The following is a 23,880-nucleotide window of genomic DNA, read 5'->3' as shown; positions in this document are numbered from 1 at the left end:
CATTCTAGCAGAGCATCAGGGTATTGCAGTAGGTCTATATGGGGTTCTAGAAATGAAATTATATTTCACTCATTTTTACAAGCTATGGTTGCTATTTTAGCAGTTGTATTATTGACGTCTACCCTTCTTCATCTCTAAACAACTTTCTATTCCTAGTGACCCTATTTCTACATTATTTTTGTCTCACTTTCTTAGATTTGAAATTCATGACACTTATTTATTCATACACACATAATGAGAATGCTTCTTGAGCAAATATGGTGTATTTAAAGCTCTCAATCTGTGGAGCAGTAAGGTCTGGCATTTTAGACCATTGTAATAAAATATGGTGAGCACAATCCTTGAGGCATTTACAATGTACTGCAGGAACATAGAGAGGAGATGGACAGTTTTCCAGCCAAGGGAAAAGTACAGAAAATACCGGGCTAAGGGAACAACATTTACTAAATGTGAGGCTTGGAAAATTATGGCTGAACTAAGGAATGACAATCTGCTTGATGTGAATAGTGAAACCTGGCAAAAGAGAAGATAATTTCAAATATCGTCTATGGGGTTTTTAGCTGAGTTTTGGCGTGATCATATTCTTGTTTTTATTGCATCTTGATTACTCTATTGTTGAATGATTGCATAGCAAAGTGACTACAGGGAAGTATTTCGTGTCGAAATTCACAGAAGTAAGGCAGGCTAAATATGATGAAGACCTAGATCAAGGGAGTGATGGCAGTGGAGCAGAGTTGGCTTAGATGCAAGAGGCTTATAGAATGGTTTTGTGTATGTGTGTGTATGTGTATGTGCATGTATGTGTGCGTGATGTATGTTTGTATGTTGGGGGACAGCCAGTGGAGAAGGAGAATCAAAGAGAATGCTGATTTTCGACCATGAATGACTATGTACCTGGTGACGTGGACATGAGGAACAAAGGGAAGCGCGTAGAAAACGCGGCAGATAACAGGTGATGAATTGGCTTATACGTGATAAGCCTAGGGTAAACAAGACAACAGTTAAATACTGGAACAGCAAACAGAAATAACAGTCCAGAGGACCAGGAGAAATGAGAACCGTTACCTTCTATAATTACTAGGTTTTTGAATGACAGTTGAGTGGAGCGTGGTATTCAGGTAATAGCATTAGGAACCCCTGGGCTAAGGAATGAATTGAAGTGGAAATGTGAGCAAACCCAGGCATCTCTTTAAAAGGCTGATGGGTGGAGGAGGAAGAGAGAACTAAGGTTTCCTGACAGAGAATTAGGTTCAAGCAGAATTTTTATGAATTCAGGATATTTGAGCTGAGGGAAGCCTCCACGAGATAGAAAGAGACTAAAAATTCAAGGGGAAAAAAGGGTTAAAGATGGAGCTGTAGTTGCTGACAAAAATGTGATCATAAGCCAGAGTAAGGAGGCTATCCTTGGAAAAGTAGTAAATACCAGAATTGTATTCTTTAGGAAGGACAAAGAAGACCTGCCTGGGCAACATAGTGAGACCTTGCCCTTACTAAAAATCCAAAAAATTAGCTGGCTCTGGTGGCATGTGCCATTAGTCTGAGACTGAGGTAGGAGGATGGGTTGAGCCCTGGAGTTCAAGGTTGCAGTGAGCTATGATCATGCCACTGCACTCCAGCCTGGGTGACAGAGCAAGACAAGACTGTGTCTGGGGAAAAAAAGAGAGAGAGAGAGAGAGAAGGAGAAGAAGAAGAGAGAAGGAAAAAAAGGAAGAAGAGAGAAGACAAGAAGAAGAAGAAGAGAGGAGGAGGAGGAGAAGAGTAAAAATGGGAAATGTAAATTTAGAGATGGAGGAGTAAAATGTTAAGAGATATTAGCCATGAATTCTCTAAATATTTTACTCCTCCATCTCCAAATGAATGAATGTAAAAGTAGAAGGTACAGCTAGCCAGAGGAAAGAAGGATGGGGCAGCTTGAGAAGAAAGGGAAAGGCTTGAAAAATCGACCATGCAGATCATAAAAGGGAACAGGGTAGAGGTGAGTAGAATACTGACCAGCCCCATGGATAACAATAAACAATGTTAAATAGGCAAATGACCGAACTGAAAGTCATCTAATGCAACTTCATCAAGGGTGAGTCAACCTTGGTACTGATAAAAGAAAGAGGAAAACTCACAGTGAGTTAGTGGAGTCCATTTATGTAGTTATGTGTTCTACCTTTTTAAATTGTAGTAAACTGAGTTTTGGATAGATCATTTCTTTCATACATTCTACTCCAGTTAGTAAATATTAAATATATACATGTATTTTATGAAAACCTTATAGCATTTCATATTTAAATATGAAATGCTTTTATTTCAAAATCAAACTTGCAAGGATGACCTCATTTTGCTGTGTGTCTCAAGAGTTCTTTATCTGATCGGACTCAGATAGAAAGATGAGTTTAATCAGACCATGAGTCAACTCTATATGTTGCTGAAAAATAATGTGTTCACATGTTTAGCTTTTCCATTCTCCTTGGATATTTACATTGGAGCAGTAAGATGTTCCTTTGACACCAACTCCTAGAAAGCATTCTTTCTACCAAGGAGATTAAGTTTCTGTGGAAAGAAAAGTAAATAGAATAAATATTTCAACATTTAATCTGACACTACACATATCTTCCACCATAAAGGACTATGCCTTCTCTTAATTTGAATTTTCATATGGCCATGTGTAAACTTTAATTTTCTTACCTTACCTATTTCACAATAATGCTATGAAGACTGTCTGATGTCTATAATTCAACTGTGCTTTATAGAGAATGATGTTATGATATATTTAATTACTTGATGATTTCATATTAATTGTTCTAGTTAAGCTTTCCTATTGAGAAATTTTCTTAGAAATTTCAAACACAAACAGTACCTAATGAGGATAGGTACCTAATGAAAGGGTATTTAAAATGAAGGTTTGTGGTTATCTATTTAATTGAACTGTTTTGGAAAACCTTTAAATACTCTTTAAGTTTAAATATAACTATTTACTATATTGCAAAAGTGAGAAGAAGGAAAATAATCCCCTCCTGGTAAATAGGATATCGTCATCTTGTCCTCTATAAATAGAAACCAATGAAATGGCAAAACAGATAAAGATGGTGGTAATAGTAATCATAACAGACATGGTATGTGTATATCATCAACTTTCCCAAGTATTTTCACACCAGCTATCTTATTTGATATACTCACAGTCATTTTGATAGCGACATTGTTATGCCATTTTACAGATTAGAAAGCCAAAGTCCAGTGAGCTTAATCTTTTGGAAAAAAAAAAAAAAAAAAACCAACCATTTTGATTATTTCTAGGAGCACATAATTTTGATAATGCCATTGTAAACAAAGTACTGTATGCTACTACAGCAAAAACTGCTGAGAAACAGAAGTAACTGTTGACCAAATTCATTAAACCAGTGAAATACATAGCAGTATGAAAATTTGATTAAGAATACAATAAAAGCTCAAAGAGGTACAAAGTAAATAGATAGACAACTCTTAGAGAATGTGTACAAGTATAGAGCACTAGGCTAAACTCAGAATCTTAAAAAATTAGCTCATACAAGGCAGAAGAGAAGTTCCTGATCACTTCTGCTCAGAAACCATCACAGTTTGTTAAATATAGATGATGCAGTAGCAACTTAATTCTTAAGAAAAGTAAGAAAAAGAAAAATGTTGAGTACTAGCATGAGTCTAATAAATAAATACATGAAAGTAAATTTGAATTACCATTAATAGTAAAAATTTTTTGTAACAGTAGAAACAACTAGATAACAAAAGGTTGCCCAAGTGACGTCAGGAAGAAACATGGTGAAAATTACAGTGTAAATAGACAATATTTTTGTCATCTTAATATTTCAGCATCTGAATAACAATCACTTCTGTTGTTTCACATCATCCAGTAATACAGTATCTGTATTTGGAAGCACACAAAGATATGATACGTTGCGAAGATTAAGAGGAGAATTAGCAGTGACAAGATAAGTAGAATTAAGTCACAAAACTATGAATTTATTGAATTTAAGTTACCTGTCAAACTACTTAAGTTTTAAGAAATACTCAATTCACCTGGATAACTGACCCTCTATTCCCCATCCTTTGTTGAATTAACACCAACACATAGGATGCAAAGATGATGCAAGCGTCTCTTCACTCACGTTTATATACATTGCTTCCACACACAGAATATGGAGTGGGGTGAATGCATTCAGAGGGCCAGTGAGGAGGAAGTGAATCGACTTGATATACCATAAAAACCTGGACACACTTGGGAATCTAGTTAAGTTATCCCCAAGCACTATACAGATATATCAGACTTCATTGATCAGGCCTTTGGGGTGCCCCATTGGGGCATTTTCTCAGCTAGTGGATAATACTCTTCCTACCCCCCATCTCAAACTTCTGTCCTTTCTTTAGCAATTAACAAGTCCCTCACCACCTCTTGGGCCTCTAATGTGTGTTTTCAGTCATAGCCACTCCTCTCTACTTCTTTGGCCTACTAAGTATAAGGGTAGTATTGCTTCCAGTCCTGGGTTTGAAAAAGGAAGAAGAATTCCCTTTATGTCTATTTGTATCTTTTATTCCAGATTATTAATCTTCCCTGGTCTTACTAGGAAGAATATAAATAAAAAGATATGTTGCATTACAATGGTTCTAATTCTCACTGGATGTACATGAAAAGTTTGTAGTCATCTCTTAGCTAGATTGCAAGATAATATTACACTAATGAACATTTCATCGCTTCTCGGCCTTTTGGCTAAGATCAAGTGTGAACATTTCAAAAGCATATTAGTTTGCTATCTTGAAAGCCTTCTTCCATTAACCACACAAAGAAAGCTACCATGGCCAAATCATCTCTTCCCCAGTTCCTGGGTTGTTCCCAACTGGGGAGGTATCCTCACCCCTCACCCTGTGGTATAAGAGTGATGGGACTAGGGCCAAGGTTCTCAAAACGTGTCCTGAGGCAACAGAGGGAATGCACATGGGTGCAAGCGTTATTTTAAATTTTCAAGAAAAACACAAAACATGTGTCAACCACCTGGAAAACTAATAGCTTGAAATAGTTCCCAGTTTCCAATCAAGACCACGATATTCCTTTCTGTGACACCATATCTTTGCAAAATTGGGTTTTGAGCAATTGTTGGATAAAAATCAAGTGCTGAGCAGAAATCAATGTGCAACAAAAATAAGCGAGCCAATGTCCAATCTCATTCCAAAATGAGAAATTGACATAGTGCTCAGTGGGTGCTAAATTGTTAGAACAAAACCTTATTAAATTATTTGGACTTAACTATTTAAGAATTGGAACTATTAGTTATTTCTTTTGGCCAATGGATTGCTGTTGCTAAAAAAATTGAGATATTAAGGGCACCACGTGCTGAGAAAGTTTGAAAATCCTTGGATTGGGTGTTTATTTATATCTGAAGAATTAGAGCTAAATCAGGCTAGGTGTGGTGGCTCACATCTGTAATCCTAGCACTTTGGGAGGCCAGGCAGATGGCTTGAGCTGAGGAGTTCGAGACCAGCTTGGGCAACATGTTGAAACCCTATCTCTACAAAAAATACAAAAATTAGCTGGGCATGGTGGTGGGCGCCTGTAGTCTCAGCTACTTGGGAGGCTGAAGTGGGAGGATCACTTGAGCCCAGGATGTTGAGGTTGTAGTGAGTCATGATCCCACCACTCTACTCCAGCCTGGATGACAGAGTGAGACCCTGCCTCAATAAAAAAAATAAATAAATAAAATAAAATAAAAAATGATTAGAGATAAATCAGATCTCTATGTGAGACTCTGTGAGAGAATTTTGTTAGGAGGAAAAAAATACCAGTTTGAAAGCTGTGAGCTATCTAATGTGTGCTAGAGTAGAGAATTTATCTTTTTATTAATTCTGTTAGGATCCCAGGTAGCCAAAATCTTCTATTATAAAATATGATATTATTTTGGTAATGATCTAGATAGACCAGGCTTTTTCTTCCATTGCTGTGTGCTGGCCACTGTTACTAGTATTATTCAGAGTGTTGATGCAGACATTAATACTAGCTATTAAATCTCAAGAAGTTTATCAGCAAAATATGCTAAGGTCATCTGCTACTAGAATACCTTTTTACTATCTTTTTGTTTAAAAATTCTGCTTTATTTGGTGCCATTTTTTCAATCACTTAGGTAGTTTTATTTCTGATTTAAAAAAATAGGAGTTTCATCAGTTGTAAAAGAAGTCTGGTAAATTAGCTAAACATGTTTCTTCAATCCTTGAACTGGGGGATTTAAAATATTAGCTGAATAGGCATTTTATATTCCTAATCTCATACTTTCAAAAAATCATAAAAATGAAATCCTGATGTTTAGACATTTTAAATGGTAATGTTTTTCATGCCACAGGGTAAAAATCAAGTATTGATTTTAATGCATTACTGCAGTGAGATGGTGTCAGCACCTCTGAGTATCATTGCCAGTGCTCTAACCTTTAAAATAATGAATTAATTGAGTTATATGTAGTAATATATCTTGGTTATTGCTACCAAAATAATAGATATATACTGAAGTCTTAGGAGATATGGAGGGATAAATGTTAGTCATAAAAAGTTGTTAAAGCAGAGGGAAAAAGAAGCGAAAACTGACCAAACATATATGTAATTCATTGTTTCTATGACAAGGCTGCTGCAATTCTAACTCTAGGACTTTGTGCTAATATTTAGCATACCATTTTATTTTCTAGATTTCCTTTATACCCACTACATTCCTCAGTATTTGCGCTCACTTTTTTTGTTTGTTTTGAGATAAAGTCTCACTCTGTTGCTCAGGTTGGAGTGCAGTGGCACAGTCTCAGCTCACTGCATCCTCCACCTCCCGGGTTCAAGCAGTTCTCCTGCCTCAACTTCCTGAGTAGCTGGGATTACAGGTGCCCGCCACCGTGCCTGGCTAATTTTTTTTGTATCTTTAGTAGAGATGGGGTTTCACCATGTTGGCCAGGCTGGTCTTGACCTGACCTCAAGTGATCCTCCCATCTTGGCCTCCCAAAGTGCTGGGATTAAAGACTGAACTCACTTGTAAATCTTTTAAATGTGAAAAAAGGAAAAACTCTAAAGAAAATCATGTGAGTTTTTCTCACTCCTGTATATAAGAGAAAGAGTGTGACTTTGAATTGTTTAAACTTATAAATAATGATTATATAACTATGCTTGTACCTCAGATTTAATACATTTCAAAGGATGATATCTCCCTTCTTTAAAAAAATGCAGGGAGAAGGGGTAGTTTAATAACAAGAGCAATTATTCCACAATCCTATGAGACATTGAATTCCTGCCAGAAGAAAGTAAACTTGAATTGGCCTCAGTCAAGGAAGATTAGCCTATTTTTCAGTGCATATCAAAAAAATGCAATCTCTAAGAGCAAGTTATGTGTGAAATAAACTAAAATAAGGAAAGTTTGAAGACCATTTTGAAATAAAAAAAACTAGTCCAGTAACCTGGATAGTGCTCTCAATGCAACATGGCCCCTAGATGAAGGACCCATAGTTGAAAATTACTGATTGTTCCTGCCTCTTGAAATTTTAAGAGGCAAATGGCCACTGCAGGAGAGATACTGGTTCATCCAATTGTGGATATTGTACCTAGAGGTATACTAGTATATTCTCACTTTATCTCAGTCCTCTTCCCTCTGTATATTAAGACTAAAATCAAAACCATGCTCCAGTGTATTGTAAAATATAAATATTTTGAACTTTAAATTTTTTTTTTTTTTTTTTTTTTTTTTGAGACAGAGTCTCACTCTGTTGCCCAGGCTGGAGTGCAGCAATGTAATCACAGCTCACTGCAGCCTTGAGCTCCTGGGCTCAAGTGATTCTCTCACCTCAGTCTCCCTAGTAGCCCAAACACAGGGGTATGCCACCACTCCTGGCTAATTTTTTTAAATTTTTAGCAGAAATGAGGTCTTGCTATGTTGCCCAGGTTGGTCTCGAATTCCTGAGCTCAAGCGGTACTCCTGCTTTGGCCTCCCAAAGTGCTGAAATTACAGGCAGGAACCACTGTGCGCAGCCTGAACTTTAAATCTTAACAGTAGGGCCTATGGTGGCAGGCTGAGAAGAAGGAGAAAGTTGACTTCTATTGGAGATAACCAATACATGTTTTCCACATTCTAAATAAAGGTGTGTATCAATTGATGTGCATTTTTGAATACTGTCATTGTTTTACTCATTTAGAAAATATCAGTAGCACCTACTCCATGCCAGAGTATCATTTGAAGACACCATAGATCCATGAAAATAAGACAAAACAAAATTGTTTGGAGCATGCATTCTTGTCTTTATTTAATTTTTAAAAATTCTTGATAGAAAAGGAGATGTTTCCAGCCAACACTGAGATTCCTATATAAATACTTGTTTTCACTTACACATCAATCACTTTAAATATTTACTTTTCTTATCAGTCCTAGCTTCTTAATGAATTGTTCTCAATGTCTCCTTTACTGTTTTCTGAGCCGTATAAGGAAAAACATTCACACTACTGGAACATTTATGTGATGGGTTTCTTGAGATAAGATATTTCAGTGAGTATTGCTAAATCATTCTGTCTAAGCCCTTGCAATATGAATCATCTAAAGATGTGCTTTATAAATAAACAGAAAGAAAGCATCAAGCAGACCCGTGGTTTTTCTTTAGAAAACCAAGTAAAGAATATCAACCACTGGGCTTTGCTCTCAGATTCCTGGTAATTTGTGGTATGATTTCCCAGGTTCACTGAGGAAACATCCCCAATTATTCCATCTGCCCACTGCAGCATCTCCCAAGCTTTGTGTCCACCTACTGTTAATTGCCTTGAGACTTTATGGTTTTTCCTAACTTGGGTCAAGAAAAATTTGCTGACATTGAATACTGGAAAGTTGTATCTAAACATATGTAATGTGTCAATTCCTGCAACCCTTTCTTTAGACACAGGCAACTTAAGAGCAGAAAGAAAAAGAATAACTGCTCACCCCTCTATAAATATGGAAGGTTGTGATATGACAAGAAATCATTTCACCAATTCAGTAAATGACTTTGTCTCCCAATAAATGTCATGAATTATCCCATGTACAAAATTTTTAACTCATTGTTTTGCTCCCAAGGGAGAACAAAACTACATGCAGATCTCATATTTTCATGTTTCAAAATTCATTTTTTCTTTGGTACTTACAGAACTTCAAATCGAATTTGTTATAACCACCAAGATAGATTTGTTTTTGTGGATTGTTTTGTGTGTGTGTGTGTGTGTGTGTGTATGTGTGTTTAGCTAGTGGATAGCATATTAGACAGCACCGAGAAAGAGTCTTGCAGAATGTTCTGTTGCAGAAATAGAATGTTGAAGAAATATTCTATTGGACAGTGCTGTTCTAGAATCTAAAACATTTACTTCTATGTGCCTTCAGAATAGCCTAAATCCATTGGAGCATACGGAAAGCAGCATGATAAAAACAAAACAGTATTTGAATGCCTGGGTTCAAGTTCTGCTACACTGAACATTTCCATGCCTTGGGATTTTATGACTCAGTAAAATTTCAAAAAATACCTAGGACACTGACCTAGCATTACTAACTCCTTATTTTGCCAGATAAAGAACATTATCAAGGAATTTCCCATCAATATATGTTTTTATTTTTTAAGACATTTTCACTTCAGTGAAAAAGTGCATAATCTCAGAATAAAAGATTTTTCAAAAGGAATACGTATAGTTTTTTTTAAAAATCTCACTGCATCGTCCATGTACACTTTGACTTTGACAAGGACCAGTGAGCATTCTGTTGGGCAAGTACTAGATCTTAGAGTGGCATTTGGAAACCACTAAGCTCTGTCACTTGCCAAGGGCATGACTGCCGATGAGTAACTTAAGTTGTTAGGGCCTAGTTCCTTATCTTAGAATGGGAATATGAGCATCCCTTTAATGCAGAGTTGTCAGAATTAAATTCAGCATGTTGGTAGAACACCATGTCTGGTACCTAGTAGGCATTCGTAAAACACATTGCTTTCCTCTCTGTTTGATCAAGGGCTTCCTTTTAATCTATTGAATCTTTTCACCACATGCAGACCTTTAAAATTGTTGTACTAGTTGACCATAAATCTTTTTCCCAGGAGCCCATTCTGGAGAAAAACCAAAAGGGCAGGGCCACTGGCATTAAGAACAAGCCTGCCAGTAAGACAAACTGTGAGAGAAGATCCTGTTCCTAGAACACAAAATGAGAGCACTTGTGAATCCGTGCCCGTGTACCCAACTCTTTCACCATTCTTCTTCCCTCCATGGAAATCAGACTCTCAGCTTTGTACTCAAACCTTCTGATGATAATTTGGGACATCAGCAGTCCTAGAAAAGTCTCTCTATTATATTGTTTTTTATTAAACAAAATAACCTAATATGCCTAGTGAATATGTCTACACACAAGTGCCAAACATTTTTTAATTATTTCGGTTCAAACACAGATAGTCTTTGTGCCATCATATAACTAACAAATTTGAAGGCATTCATTCACATCATGTATTTTCTCTAATGAAGCCTAAATTGTTTTCTCATGACAAATAAAGAGTTTCCATTTTAGGGCCGGGCGCCGTGGCTCAAGCCTGTAATCCCAGCACTTTGGGAGGCCGAGACGGGCGGATCACGAGGTCAGGAGGTCGAGACCATCCTGGCTAACACGGTGAAACCCCGTCTCTACTAAAAATACAAAAAACTAGCCGGGCGAGGTGGCAGGCGTCTGTAGTCCCAGCTACTCGGGAGGCTGAGGCAGGAGAATGGCGTAAACCCGGGAGGCGGAGCTTGCAGTGAGCTGAGATCTGGCCACTGCACTCCAGTCCGGGGCGACAGAGCGAGACTCCGCCTCAAAAAAAAAAAAGAGTTTCCATTTTAGACTAGATCATTTTTTGCTTATGTTGCATAAACTTCAGTCCCATCTGCTTTATCATCAGTGCCTGTCCTCCACAAGTGATATGAGCACACATGAGCCAAAAATTAAGGATTTTGGGTTGAAAGATTTTTTTTTTTTTTTTTTGGTCAAAGATGGGGCCAGGCTCTAATTCTAGTTTTAAATTTATTATTTATCAACAAATGACAAATTGTATTCATTTATTATATACAAGGTAATATTTTGATATATGTATACATTGTGGAATGATTAAATCAAGCAATTAACATGTCCATCACCTAACAATTTATCATTTTTTGTGATGAGTACATTTAAAATCTACTCTCAGCAATTTTCAGGTGTACTATGCATGATTACTCATAGCCACCAGCCTGTACAATAGATATCTTGAAATTATTTATCCTTCTAACTGAAACTTCATACCCTTTCACCAACATCTCCCATTCCACATCCTCCCATTCTTCCCCAGGCCCTGTCCCAGAACCACTGTTCTACTCTCTGCTTCTATAAGTTTGATTTTGTTTTTAGATTCTACATATGTGTGAGATCACATGGTATTTATCTTTCTTGCCTGACTTATTTCACTAAGCATAATGCATTCCAGGAACTTCCATATTATCATAAATGGCAAGATATCCCCTTTTTGAGCCTGAGTAGGAATCTTGTGTGTGTGTGTGTGTGTGTGTGTGTGTGTGTGTGTGTATAACATTTTCTTTATTCATCTGTTGTTAGACACTTAGGTTGATTCCATATTTGGGCTATTATGATTAATGCTGCACCAAACATGGGAGTGCAGGTATCTCTTTGACATACTGATTTCATTTTCTTTGGATATATTTTCTGGATATCCAGAAATAGAATTGCTGGATCATACGGTAGTTTTATCCTTAATTTTTGGAAGAACCTTCATACTGTTTTCCACAGTGACTGTATTAGTTTACATTCCCACCAATAGTGTTAAAAGGCTTCCCTTTCTCCACGTCTTCACCAATATTTGTTACCTTCTTTTGATAAAAAACCATTATTATAGGTGTCAAGTGATATCTCCTTGTGGTTTTAATTTGCATTTCACTTAAGCTTAGTGATGTTGAGCACTTTTTCATATACCTGTTGACCTTTTTTTTGTAGGTCTTGTTTTGATTTTAATTTTTTTGTAGAGAGCGTGTCTCACGATGTTGCCCAAGCTGGTTTCAAACTCCTGGACTTAAGCTATCCTGCTACCTCAGCCTCCTGAGGTGCTGGGACTACAGGTGTGAGCCACTGTGTTGGGCCATTGTTTTGAGAAAGACCTATTTAGGTTTTTTGCCCATTTTAAAATCAGGTTATTTGTTTTCTTGCTCTTGAGTTGTTTCTTAATTCTTAAAATATTAATAAGATGTGAGCAAATGGTTTAAATTTCAGAAAACTAAATATCTTTGAAGGTCACTGTATTAGCCTATTCTCACGCTGCTGATGAAGACATACCCGAGACTGGGCAATTTACAAAAGAAAGAGGTTTAATTGGACTCAAGAGTTGCACATGGCTGGGGAGGCCTCACAATCATGAAAAGAGGTTTAATTGGACTCAGAGTTCCACGTGGCTGGGGAGGACTCACAATCATGAAAAGAGGTTTAATTGGACTCAGGGTTCCACGTGGCTGGGGAGGACTCACAATCATGAAAAGAGGTTTAATTGGACTCAGAGTTCCACGTGACTGGGGAGGACTCACAATCATGAAAAGAGGTTTAATTGGACTCAGAGTTCCACGTGACTGGGGAGGACTCACAATCATGAAAAGAGGTTTAATTGGACTCAGAGTTCCACGTGGCTGGCTGGGAAGGCCTCACAATCATGGTGGAAGGCAAGGAGGAGCAATTCACATCTTATATGGATGGCAACAGGCAAAGGGAGAGAGCTTGAGCAGGGGAACTCCTCTTTTTAAAAAATTAGATCTCATGAGACTCATTCGCTATAATGAGAACAACACCAGAAAGACCAATCCCCATAATTCAGTCGTCTGCCACCAGGCTCCTCTCACACAACATGTGGAAATTGTGGGAGTTAAAATTGAAGATGAGACCCCCATCTCAAAAAAAAAAAAAAAATTCTGGCTTGTCTTAAGAAATAAAAGTAGTGGTTTGCACTTGTAATTCCAACTGCTTGGGAGGCTGAAGTGAGAGGATCACCTGAGTCCAGGAGCTTGAGGCTGCAGTGAGCTGTGAATTGTGCCACTGCACTCTAGCCTAGGCAACAGAGTGAGACTCCACATCTCTTTAAAATTTTTCAAAATATTTAGAATGATCAAAACACCAGAAAAGCTGCATAACTAGATATACAAACATGTGGCCTGTGTTTGGCATTGAAAAGTTTCAATTTGGAAGATATTATCTCACACAATACCAGACAGTTTTAATGTTACTCATATATTAATTTACATTTTATTTGATTCTCAGTAAAAGGTTGCCAGACATTCTTGCTAAATTGAAAGTATCGGTAGTTGTGATTTTTAATACAAGTTTTTGTGTTAAATAGATTATTTTAATTCTAAGTGGCAATAGCTTCAAAGAGGAAAAGCACATTCACTTGTAACTGAGGTTGGCTTTATTATATTAGGAACTTTATTCCCTAGGGTTTTATAAATAGATGTACTGCTTAATTTATTTTGACTTAAATGGAGCTAGTTTCAAATTAAAAGGCCAAGTAATACAGAGGATCCATATCCTCAAATATGTCTAATACCAAGGATACACAGTTTTTATGTATTTTTTGTATTGTTTTGTTTACTATATAGATTACTTAGAGTTTATCAAAAAATCTAATGCCTCCTTTATAAGTAATTTTAAATCATTCATTATATTCTTAAATTTATAATTTGTCAGAGTGAACATTATTTTTGGAAAAACAAATCATCTCTTTTAAATACTATATGGAAAAAATAATTTGGTTTTGCAAAATTTTCTTGGTAATCATGTTTTTCAGTATATTTTTATTGTCTGAAATTAGTTTCATGATTTTAATTTAAGCAAGTAGCAATATAAAATATTTAACATTCCTATGAATTCCCTATGCAGTGCAATTTCTTATGTAGCATTTTAATATTTAGCTTTGTCTTGTGTATATTTAATTAAAATAAGCATATTTCATTTAATAAGTAGCTTCTTAAAAATGAATGAATGATACATGAACTGAAATTAGTCTGAAAAACCCATATGATTTTTTTTTAATTTATTTGAAAATAGAATCTATGCTCACATTTTAGTACATTTGGATTCACATAACTTGAAAAAATTTAGAGATTACCAAATATAGATTGGAGTCATTAAAAATATTTTAAAAGAATAAAGCCATGTAGAATTTTTATGGTTCATTAATGTTTAATGCTAAAAGCAGAATATACAGTTGAATATATACTATGATTCTAATTCTATAAGGAAGTATGTATTCCATAATAGTCACATACTGTATTACATCCATGTGCTCACATACATGCAGTGGGAAAATGTTATCAATAGTTATCTTTGAATGGTTCTTTAAGTTGTTCTATGTCTCCCAAAGTGTGTATATGTAGGCATATACTTCGTGTGTGTGTGTACATAAAGATATATACATATATGTGTACACACACACATAAAAATCAGGTAGGTTATATTATGTTTGTTTGTTTTATATGTCCATACTTTTATGAAGATGGGACTAGAGAGTTGTGAGTAGATGTGGCTCCTCCTATAGCTAATTCTAGGGTGTTGTCAAATAGTCTAGGCTCCCAGAAATATTTTTATATTCATTTAAAAATTAGAACATATTTGTTTCTCTATAATTCTAAAAAAAGTGGTTAAGGGTGAATTGATAGATGGATGACAGTTTTTAGTCTGAGGGAAGAAAGACACTAGGATTTCAAAATAATCAAAATCTTGGACTTTAAAATGTATTTCAAAAATATTATTTTAATTTTCTGTATGTTTATCAATTTCCTAATCCTATTGACAAACTTCAGAGGAGAATATCTTTCTAGTAAGAGAGAGTGAATCACAGAAGATGAAAAAAGTTTGCACAAGATTCCATTCTACCAGCACGGTGGCACACACCTGTAGTCCTAGGCACTCCACGGACTGGGACAGGAACATCACTTCAGCCCCGGCGGTCAAGGCCAGTCTGGGCAACATAGCAAACTTCCATGCCATTGAAAAAAAAAAAAGATTAGATTCAAACATAAGCCCCAGCCTGTGACTCAGAGTGCTAGTTCATGCAATCATTTGTCATGCTAAAATTTGCAATGTGTGATATTCAAAAGCAGTAGGTCTTACATGGCCACTAATGCTTTAAATATCATAGGATTAGGGGACTTTGTTCCATAAAGTAAAAACTTCCTTCTAGTTAACTATATCTCCTTTTCCTTATGATTTAGTCATAGTAAAACAGAGAAAGGTTGCCACCTGGTGTGTTTAAGATTTCAACCGATCATGGAATGAACTTGTTTAGGAAATTATATTTTCAGGTGCTGATGTTGGTTGAATTTATTTTTTAAGATGAAAACAGGCTTTTTCATATTTAAGTACTTAACCGTTTATGGATCCCAACAAAGTCTGCATAAGAGTGTGGGCATTTGGATTTCTTGCTTTCAGTTTCTTGCTTGTTTCTGTCTTCTTATTACAGAAAGAGTAAGGGTAGAAAATAGCGTGATAAATAATACAGAAGTAGAAGAAGGATAGGACGGGGATAGAGAATAGAAGTTCCTGACTCTACTGTCATTTCTCTTATGAGGAAAAAGAAGACAATAGTGTACTGTTGAGCCCTGTATTCTGCTGCCTACAGCAGCGCTGGCTCAGGATTCAGCAAGTCTTTCTCTTTGGGAGAGGCAAGGCTCCCTGGGACTAGTGAAGATGACTCTGGTTCAGTTCCTGGTAAGCAGGGAAGGTGACAGAGCATGTGGCACCTCCTTGGACATCTTGAAACTTAAGACCAGTGTGACACCGACTCCCACAGTGACCTGCAGTAGTTCATCCTGACTGTTCTAGAAGTTTCTGCACTTTCATTCTTCTGTGACTGTTACCTGGGTACCAATCTCATCACTCACACACATACATATGTGCATACATACATGTATACATGTGTGCATACATACATACATATAGACATGCAGTGTCAACATGACTTTTTTTCTGAGCCTTCCTATCCCTCATTCTTTCTACACCTGTCCTCCGTGAACACTCCAGTTCTTTTTTTAAAAGAGCTGTATTTTCCTTAAAACAGATCCCAGCTGTTTTTGTTAAGGGTTATTGTTGTTATATATGAAAGACAATATTGCAACATCCTCAACCAAAATTCACATTACCAGGAGGTACAATTTCAAGTGTCCAGGCAATATTCACTGTGTGACTTTGAATCTAGCTTCCCCGTCACTTTATAGAGACCCTAATAGTCTCTTCCCATCTCAGAAGAGACTCAGAAAAATATTTAGCCAAGTAGGCCTAGGAAGCCGCAATTCATTACATCGTATTATAATCCCTCCCAGCCCCACTTTACATGGCAAGGCACTTTAAAAAGTTTCTGTGGGTAAAGTTGTTCAGGTGCAAGATTTCAGAATCATTTTGTTTCATAGGATTTTTTTTAGCATATGTGATTATTCAGTTCATTAAAACTCACACATACTTGAAGCCAAATCATATTCACAAAGTGAATCTTCTGTTGATCTTAGCTACCAGATCTCTTTTTAAATTATTATAAGCAAAGTGTAAAACACAATTCAAAGATATGTTTTTATTGTATTTATTTTCTTCTAACCACAAATAAAAATATGTTTTACTTGCTTCATTCTATTAGTGACAGTATGTCTGAAAAGATCTGTTTTAATATTGAGTTGAGGACTTAGACAAAGATTTTAAAATTATATGTTAGGTATATATTCAAAGATAATTTAAGCATGACATACTTTTGAAAATAAATGGATAGCCTATAACCTTCCCTTAACTGAGGAATCTGCCACTGAAATGCTAGGAATCATTTTACTGTTACTAAAGTGAGACCATCTTGAGATATTTGACAGAAACAATTTCTGGGCAATTTATTAAAAAGTAATATAGTTCGGCCGGGCGCGGTGGCTCAAGCCTGTAATCCCAGCACTTTGGGAGGCCGAGACGGGAGGATCACGAGGTCAGGAGATCGAGACCATCCTGGCTAACTCGGTGAAACCCCGTCTCTACTAAAAAATACAAAAAAAAAAAATTAGCCGGGCGAGGTGGCGGGCGCCTGTAGTCCCAGCTACTCGGGAGGCTGAGGAGGAGAATGGCGTGAACCCGGGAGGCAGAGCTTGCAGTGAGCTGAGATCCGGCCACTGCACTCCAGCCTGGGCGACAGAGCAAGACTCCGTCTCAAAAAAAAAAAAAAAAAAAGGTAATATAGTTCCTTCACTAAAATGATAACTGTCTTTATGCTTTCATAGGGAAGAAAGCAAGACTGGTAAATTATCATAAATATTATAAAGTATATTACTTATAATACTTATAAAGGAAATACAACCAAAGAAAAAATTAAATGTTTTAATAAATATGCAACCCTTTTGAGTTTTGAAAGATTGAAATCCAATGTAATCTATGTAAAAAATTAGGGGATGTATTTCCATGGATTCATTTCATATTCGTGATGTGCCTTGGTTCAGATGACTTCGTTCTGAGAAAAATAAACTTTGTAGTAGGGCAATTATAAAGAATAAAATGAAAGAAGAGACTATAGCTTGGGACAATAACAAGATTTCATATTATTTTAATTTTGGTTATCTGAACTGCCTCTCGTCCATTTTGTAATACAATGTCTTCAGCTTGGCCATGTACTGGAGCAGATGAATAGTTTTTCGGACTGGCAAATCAAGTAGGAATAGGTGGCATGTCTTTTCTCCTTGTGTAATATACCTCCCATCATGGAATTTTTAATAACATTTTAAAATCCCAGAAACCATTGAACTATCTTGAATGCGATATATGTAGTATATACATCTATTGAAAATGTCTTGTGTTTGGACTTCTAACACACTACACAGTTTACTGATTTGTCCACCACTCACAAGAATGTTTGGCTTCAAATGAATTCTAAAGGTGCCTTTATGTGTGTAGAAAGTTGTCAAATGCTGAAGTGCTTAGCTCTGAATTTTGTATTCAGGCTTTTAAAACACTAGTGTATCTGTAAGTATTTCTCAGTTGTTTTGTGAGAGTTAGGCTACTGTTTCAAAATAAGTACATAAGAGAAAGTGTAGCCCTATATTTACCTATATGACACAGCCAGAAGGCAAAGTCCGAATGATGGGCCAAGGAAGAAATGTAGCTGGCCAACCCTGGCATCACTTTGAAATTTGCATTTATTGGGCCATTTTCCTAGAGCTTTGTTTTTAGTCTTTTTAAGCTGTTCCATAGAAATCAGCCAATGAATATCACAAAAGTGGACCATTCCAGGTATGGCTGTGCAGCTTACTACCTGCATGTCTTTGTGTTAAGTAACCAATTTGAGTTACAATTTTTTTATCTGAAAAATGCCAGTAATATCACCTACCTTGCAACATTGTTGTAACAGTTGATGATATTGTATATAAAATACACTTGCTATGATAGCATTCTTTTTACTTTTGTAAATGTTTGAAATTTTCATATCTTTTTTTCCCCAGAACTTTTTCTTTCCTCCAGAGCTTTTAATGCTGTCATCTTCCCTCTCTCTCTACTACCACTATTTAGCTTAGGTCCTCATCTCTTGTGTTCTCTAAACTGGTCTCCCTGTTTCCACTTTTACCCCTTTAAAGCCCTCAGTCTTGTATAGATCTGTCACAGGGTCTCAAGAGTCCTTCTTAGCAAAGTATCAGTTTTCTGAGTCTTTGCAATTTCCTGACTGCTTAGGAAAGCGAAAATCATTATGATTTAAAAGTTGTTACTACTACTGCTAATTATTATTATAGAAATGTTTATTGAACATTTACTGTGTGGTAAGCACATTTTTTAGCACTTAATATTATCAATTTATTGAATCCCAAAACATAACTATATGTGTGTGCTATTATCTCAATTTTACAGATGAAGAGGCCAAGGGAAAGTGAAGTTTGATAACTTGCACAATTTCACACACCTAGTATGTGGCAGAGCTGAAATTCCAACTCAAACTTCCATCAGAGAGTAAAATCCAAGTTCTTGTATATGTCATACAAGGGCTCCATGATCTGCTGCCTGGCTCATTATCACCCATGATTCTGAATTTCCTGCCTTACATTGCATTCTCTAGAATCACTGAGCTTTTCATTGCAGCTCTGTATCTGTTTCTTTCTCATCTAGGCAGCTGCTCTTCCTCCTTGGCTTCATCCCTCTCTGCTGGCTCCCTTGGGCTCAATGGCCTCCTTGCCACTTCAGTGCACCAGGCCTGTTCCCACCCTGGGCCATTGTTCTAGGAAAGAGCCTTTCTGGGCTTGACCTCAGAAAACCTTTTTTTTTTTTTTTTTTTTTTTGAGAGTCAATGTAACTTATGTAAATTATTTATTGATGACAGAAGAACACTATCTTAGTCCAGTTTCTGTTACTATAACAGAACAGCACAGACAGGGCAATTTATATAGAAAAGAAGTTGATATCTTACAATTCTAGAGGCTGGGCAGTCCAAGGACATGGCACCACCATCTGATTAGGGTATTTGGGATGCATCATCCCAAACGATGGAAAAATGGAAGGGCAAGTGAGCACATGCAAAAGAGAAAGCATGAGGGGCTGGGCTCACTTTATAACAACCCCCTCTTACGGTAACTAACCCACTCCCACCATAACAGCATTAATTCATTCATGAGTGTGGAGTCCTCATGACCTAATTACTTCTCACAGGCCCCCACCTCTTAATACTGTTACAATGGCAATTAGACATCAACATGGGAAAATACATTCTTCGACTGACATCCTACACCTACCACTTATTAGCTTTTAGACCTTATGCCCTCTCTGAACCTCAGTTGCCTCCTCTATAAAATGATCATAAAACCCAATGTCCTGCCTTCTTAGAGTTCTAGAGTTCTATGAATAATCTCTACAAAGAGCAGGTGCCTCTTGAAAAACATGATTCTGGAACTAAAGGCGTGTAAAATAACACATGCTTCCTTTACATTGTTTTTTCCTTCTTCTGCTTTTATTTCCCACATTTTTATTTTCAAGATCTCCACATGGTTTGATGACCACCACAGCACCTATTCTAGCTATTGGTAACAATTTATTCAATAACATCATCCATATGCTCCCTGTGCCCCAGCATGTTTCATGGGTGTTGTTTTGGGCCACTCAGGTCGTTTTCAGATTGTTCACGAGTGAGCAAAAAGTTTACTTACATTGTTCTCAGTTAAGGCCATGTCCAGGGAGCTGTCTGTGTTGAATAACAGCATTCCCTCTTGATTTAGGAATTTTATCTAGCTGGATCAAGAAATAGCTGATGGTGACTCTGGAAGTCCTTGTCTCAAATTATTCATGCTAAGAAATACCACAAAAGAACCCTGGGCCCCAGTTTCTCACTTTCCTCTAACTGGAATATTGCACAAATTTCCTTGCCCTTTCCTGTCCCTCCAAGACACGTCATGCTGACACCTTGCTCCCATAACCCAGGCACGGTGTAGCTGGGGTTGCTGCAGCAACAGCACACACAGAGTAACATTCCCCAGTAACTACAGTGGCTGGGATGTGAGTCAGTTGAAAGTTGCACTGGGTTTTTATTAGTGTATGATGCAGTCCCATGTCATCTACAGTTCCTAGCCTGTCTAAGACTTACACGGGATGATGTGGAACACTCCATGCCAATCACCTTCAAATGTTAGATGGTCAAGGGTTCTCTCACTGAAGTCACTGCAGTTTCTGGTTCCTTCCACAGCACCCTTTACTAATATCTACAGTAAGAAGCCAAAAGTAAAACTCTGGCCCCACTGCTGGAACACGATTTCTACTATTGCATATCCTGTGTGCCTAAAAAGCAACAGTGACCCTGGTTGATGATCAAGAAGCCCCTCTTTTTACCCAGGGAGTTGGACGATGGTTAACATCCCAGAAGACATATTTTTAACCCAGTTGCTGGGAAGAACATGTGCTGAAGATTAAGGATGAAATCACTGTAATTCTCTATGGGAACTCATGAACGTGGAACTTGCCGTTTAATACTGATTGACACTGAGCACAGAGTTATTGGTGGTTTCTAATGTGGGATTTGGTTTATTTTTCAGACATGGAGATGACTTGATTGTGACTCCATTTGCTCAGGTAAGCACAGCTTGGTGAATGGGCAGGTTTCTCACAGATGTAAAAATTTAACTTGGGGGATTAGTTCAGGTTATTAATTTAATTTAATTTTAAATCAAGCACAACTATAAATACAAATTTTCTGGTTCATTCAAGCAATTCAAAAGCACTGCTAGAGAAAGTGGCTTTGGCTATATTAATCTGTTTCTTATAAACCCATAGAACCAGAGTATCTTTGCTTCAAATAACAAATTAGCTAAGGGGAATACTTAATTGGGCCCATAGTTCCTTAACTGACATAAGCACTAGAAGCAGAAAGCTATATCATGGCTTAAGTTAGGTCTAGTATAATTAGGTATATGATCAGTGCTTGAAATTCAATATTCCAATTCAACCTAATACCTTATTTATCTCTTTTTTACATATGTCATTTGTACAGAGATTTAGCTGAGTGATGTGTTGATGTTTACTTCTTCCTTCTAGGCATACAAATCATGAAAATACTTTAACCACATGACATATATGCAAGCAGGTGATAACATGATCTAAAATGTTTTGGAATATATATATGAAAGAGTTGATGACCAGATCTTCTATGTATAGACCGGTACTTCTCAGCCCTACCTGCATGTTAGATTAACCTAGAGACCTCTTATCCCAATGCTTAGGCTGCAGCCCTGGTCAATTAAATCCAAAAATTTGGAGATCTGATCCAAGCATCTGTATTTGCTAAAGGCCTCAGTATTTTTCCAGTGTGCAGAAGAAGTTGAGCGTCCCTGGTATAGACAACTAAGGGCAGAATGAGATAAAACTGATTTAACCTGGGGCATGAAGCAGGTTTAAAACCAACACTGACGAGTAAGAAATGTTAAATACTGAAATGCAGGTCATACTGAGAGGTTGTAAAAATTATAATCAGTCCTGTATCATACATCAGGGTGCTCTTGCACCTTGGACAACTCACTTAAATTTTTTGAGTCCTCTTTGTTTTCAACTGGTAAAGTTAGGGGACTGAGCTGGATGAAAGGCAGTCAGATCTAATTAATACCCTTTCACCTCTTCTTGCCAACTAAATGGACTTGAGCAAGTCACTGAACTTTTCCAAGCCTGATCTCTTCCTCTGTTAAATAACAGTTCCAAGAGTACCCACCTCATAAGGTTGCTAAGACACTGAAATAATACCACGCTTGTAAAATGCTAGGCACAATTGCTCAAAAATATAATATAAAAACTTTGTCATTGGTTTAAATGTATAGAGCTGAAAATGTTGTTTCTTTCCTAAAATGTCATAAGTATTATTTTTTAAATGAATAATAGGGTTTAGATAGTAGGATTATGTATAGTTCTACTTTTTAAAACTTTCCAAACTTTCATTACTATAACTTAGACCTACAATATAATCAATTCATAAGTAACATAATGTATAATAGTAACTTTTTAAATCAATGCAGGCAATTAAAAATAAAATACAACCACTATCCTTTTCAGATGGTTAATATCTTGTTTGCTGAAGGTTTTGCTGGAGATCATGAATTCTTTCTAGTATCTGTATTTCTGTGTCCAAAAATTTTACACTTGTATGATTTAATAATATTATGTGATACCAAAATGTTATAAAGTTAGGGGTTTTTAATTGATTACTATTGAAAACATGGCTGGGTGTAGTGGCTCACACCTGTAATCCCAGCACTTTGGGAGGCTAAGGTGGGTGGATCACCTGAGGTCAGGAGTTCAAGACCAGCCTGGCCAACATAATGAAACCCTGTCTCTACTAAAAATACAAAAAATTAGCTGGGCGTGGTGATGGGTGCCTGTAATCCCAGCTACTTGAGAGGCTGAGGCAGGAGGATTGCTTGAACCTGGGAGGTGGAGGTTGCAGTGAGCCAAGATCATTCCATTGCACTCTAGCCTGAGTAACAGAGCAAGACTCTGTCAAGAAAAAAAAAAAAAGAAAGAAAACTTATTATTCTGTATCAAAGACCTGAGAGAGAGGTGAACAGACAAAATATGGCATAGCAATGTAAGTAACATCACCAAACAGAACCAATCATTCCAGTTTGAGTTCATTCAAGTAGCTATTCATGTTTCTAACCAAATTATCTAGGTATTATTATAAGAAAAAAAAATATTTAATAAAAAATGAAAAATCTGTGTATGACATATGGTCTTTTATATCAAGTAGTATTTATTAATCTGCAACAAATAGATTAATAAATTGGACTTGAACCCTATAATCAGTGCTCTTAAATTCCAAGGAATCTAGTCTTTTATCTAATTAGACATTTTCTGTAGTATACCTATAATCTCCAAGAAAAAAAACTAATAGAATTTCAAGATATTGGGAAATACACACACACACACACACACACACACACACACATATATAATTTAGTTTTATATATATATATTATTTATATATATAAATATATATAATATATATAAATATAAATATATAATTTTATATATATATAATTTAGCCCATATTAGTAAGCTATTTAAATAAAAAAGATGTGTACTTAGTATACTTGAAAATAGAACTTGGAATATAAATCAACTCTGTATAATTTATAGGCATATCTGATGCCCAAAAATAATCCCATAATATATTAAGACTTTGCTTATGATTAGCTAAGTGACTCACAATACCTTGTAGAGAGTGGTCATTACTCGAGAGGCTGCTGATTTTTTTTTTTTTTTTTTTAGTGGCTTCATCATGGTTTTTCACAAATGGCCTTTTACTGGAGTATAAGACCTGGAAAGCCCCACTAGAATTAAAAGCAAAACAAAACAAAAAAACTGTTAAACCCTGGTG

The 23,880-nt window shown here is 36.5% G+C and overlaps 1 protein-coding gene across 11 annotated transcripts in view; it reads left to right on the top strand.

Annotated features, from left to right (window-relative positions):
- Positions 1–23,880, top strand: part of PDE4D (phosphodiesterase 4D) — a 1,626,844-nt gene that overhangs the window by 1,384,691 nt on the left and 218,273 nt on the right. For all 11 annotated transcript variants that reach the window (XM_033179631.1, XM_033179630.1, XM_033179629.1 and 8 more), the window contains one exon: positions 21,053–21,089. In XM_033179631.1, the coding sequence (XP_033035522.1) occupies positions 21,053–21,089 (37 nt within the window). The remainder of the gene's footprint in view (positions 1–21,052; positions 21,090–23,880) is intronic.

This window comes from Trachypithecus francoisi, unplaced genomic scaffold, assembly GCF_009764315.1.
Source record: "Trachypithecus francoisi isolate TF-2019V2 unplaced genomic scaffold, Tfra_2.0 Lachesis_group2, whole genome shotgun sequence".
Classification (NCBI taxonomy): Eukaryota; Metazoa; Chordata; class Mammalia; order Primates; family Cercopithecidae; genus Trachypithecus; species Trachypithecus francoisi.
The sequence above is the reverse complement of the archived record's forward strand: the minus strand, read 5'-3'. Positions and strand labels throughout refer to the sequence as shown.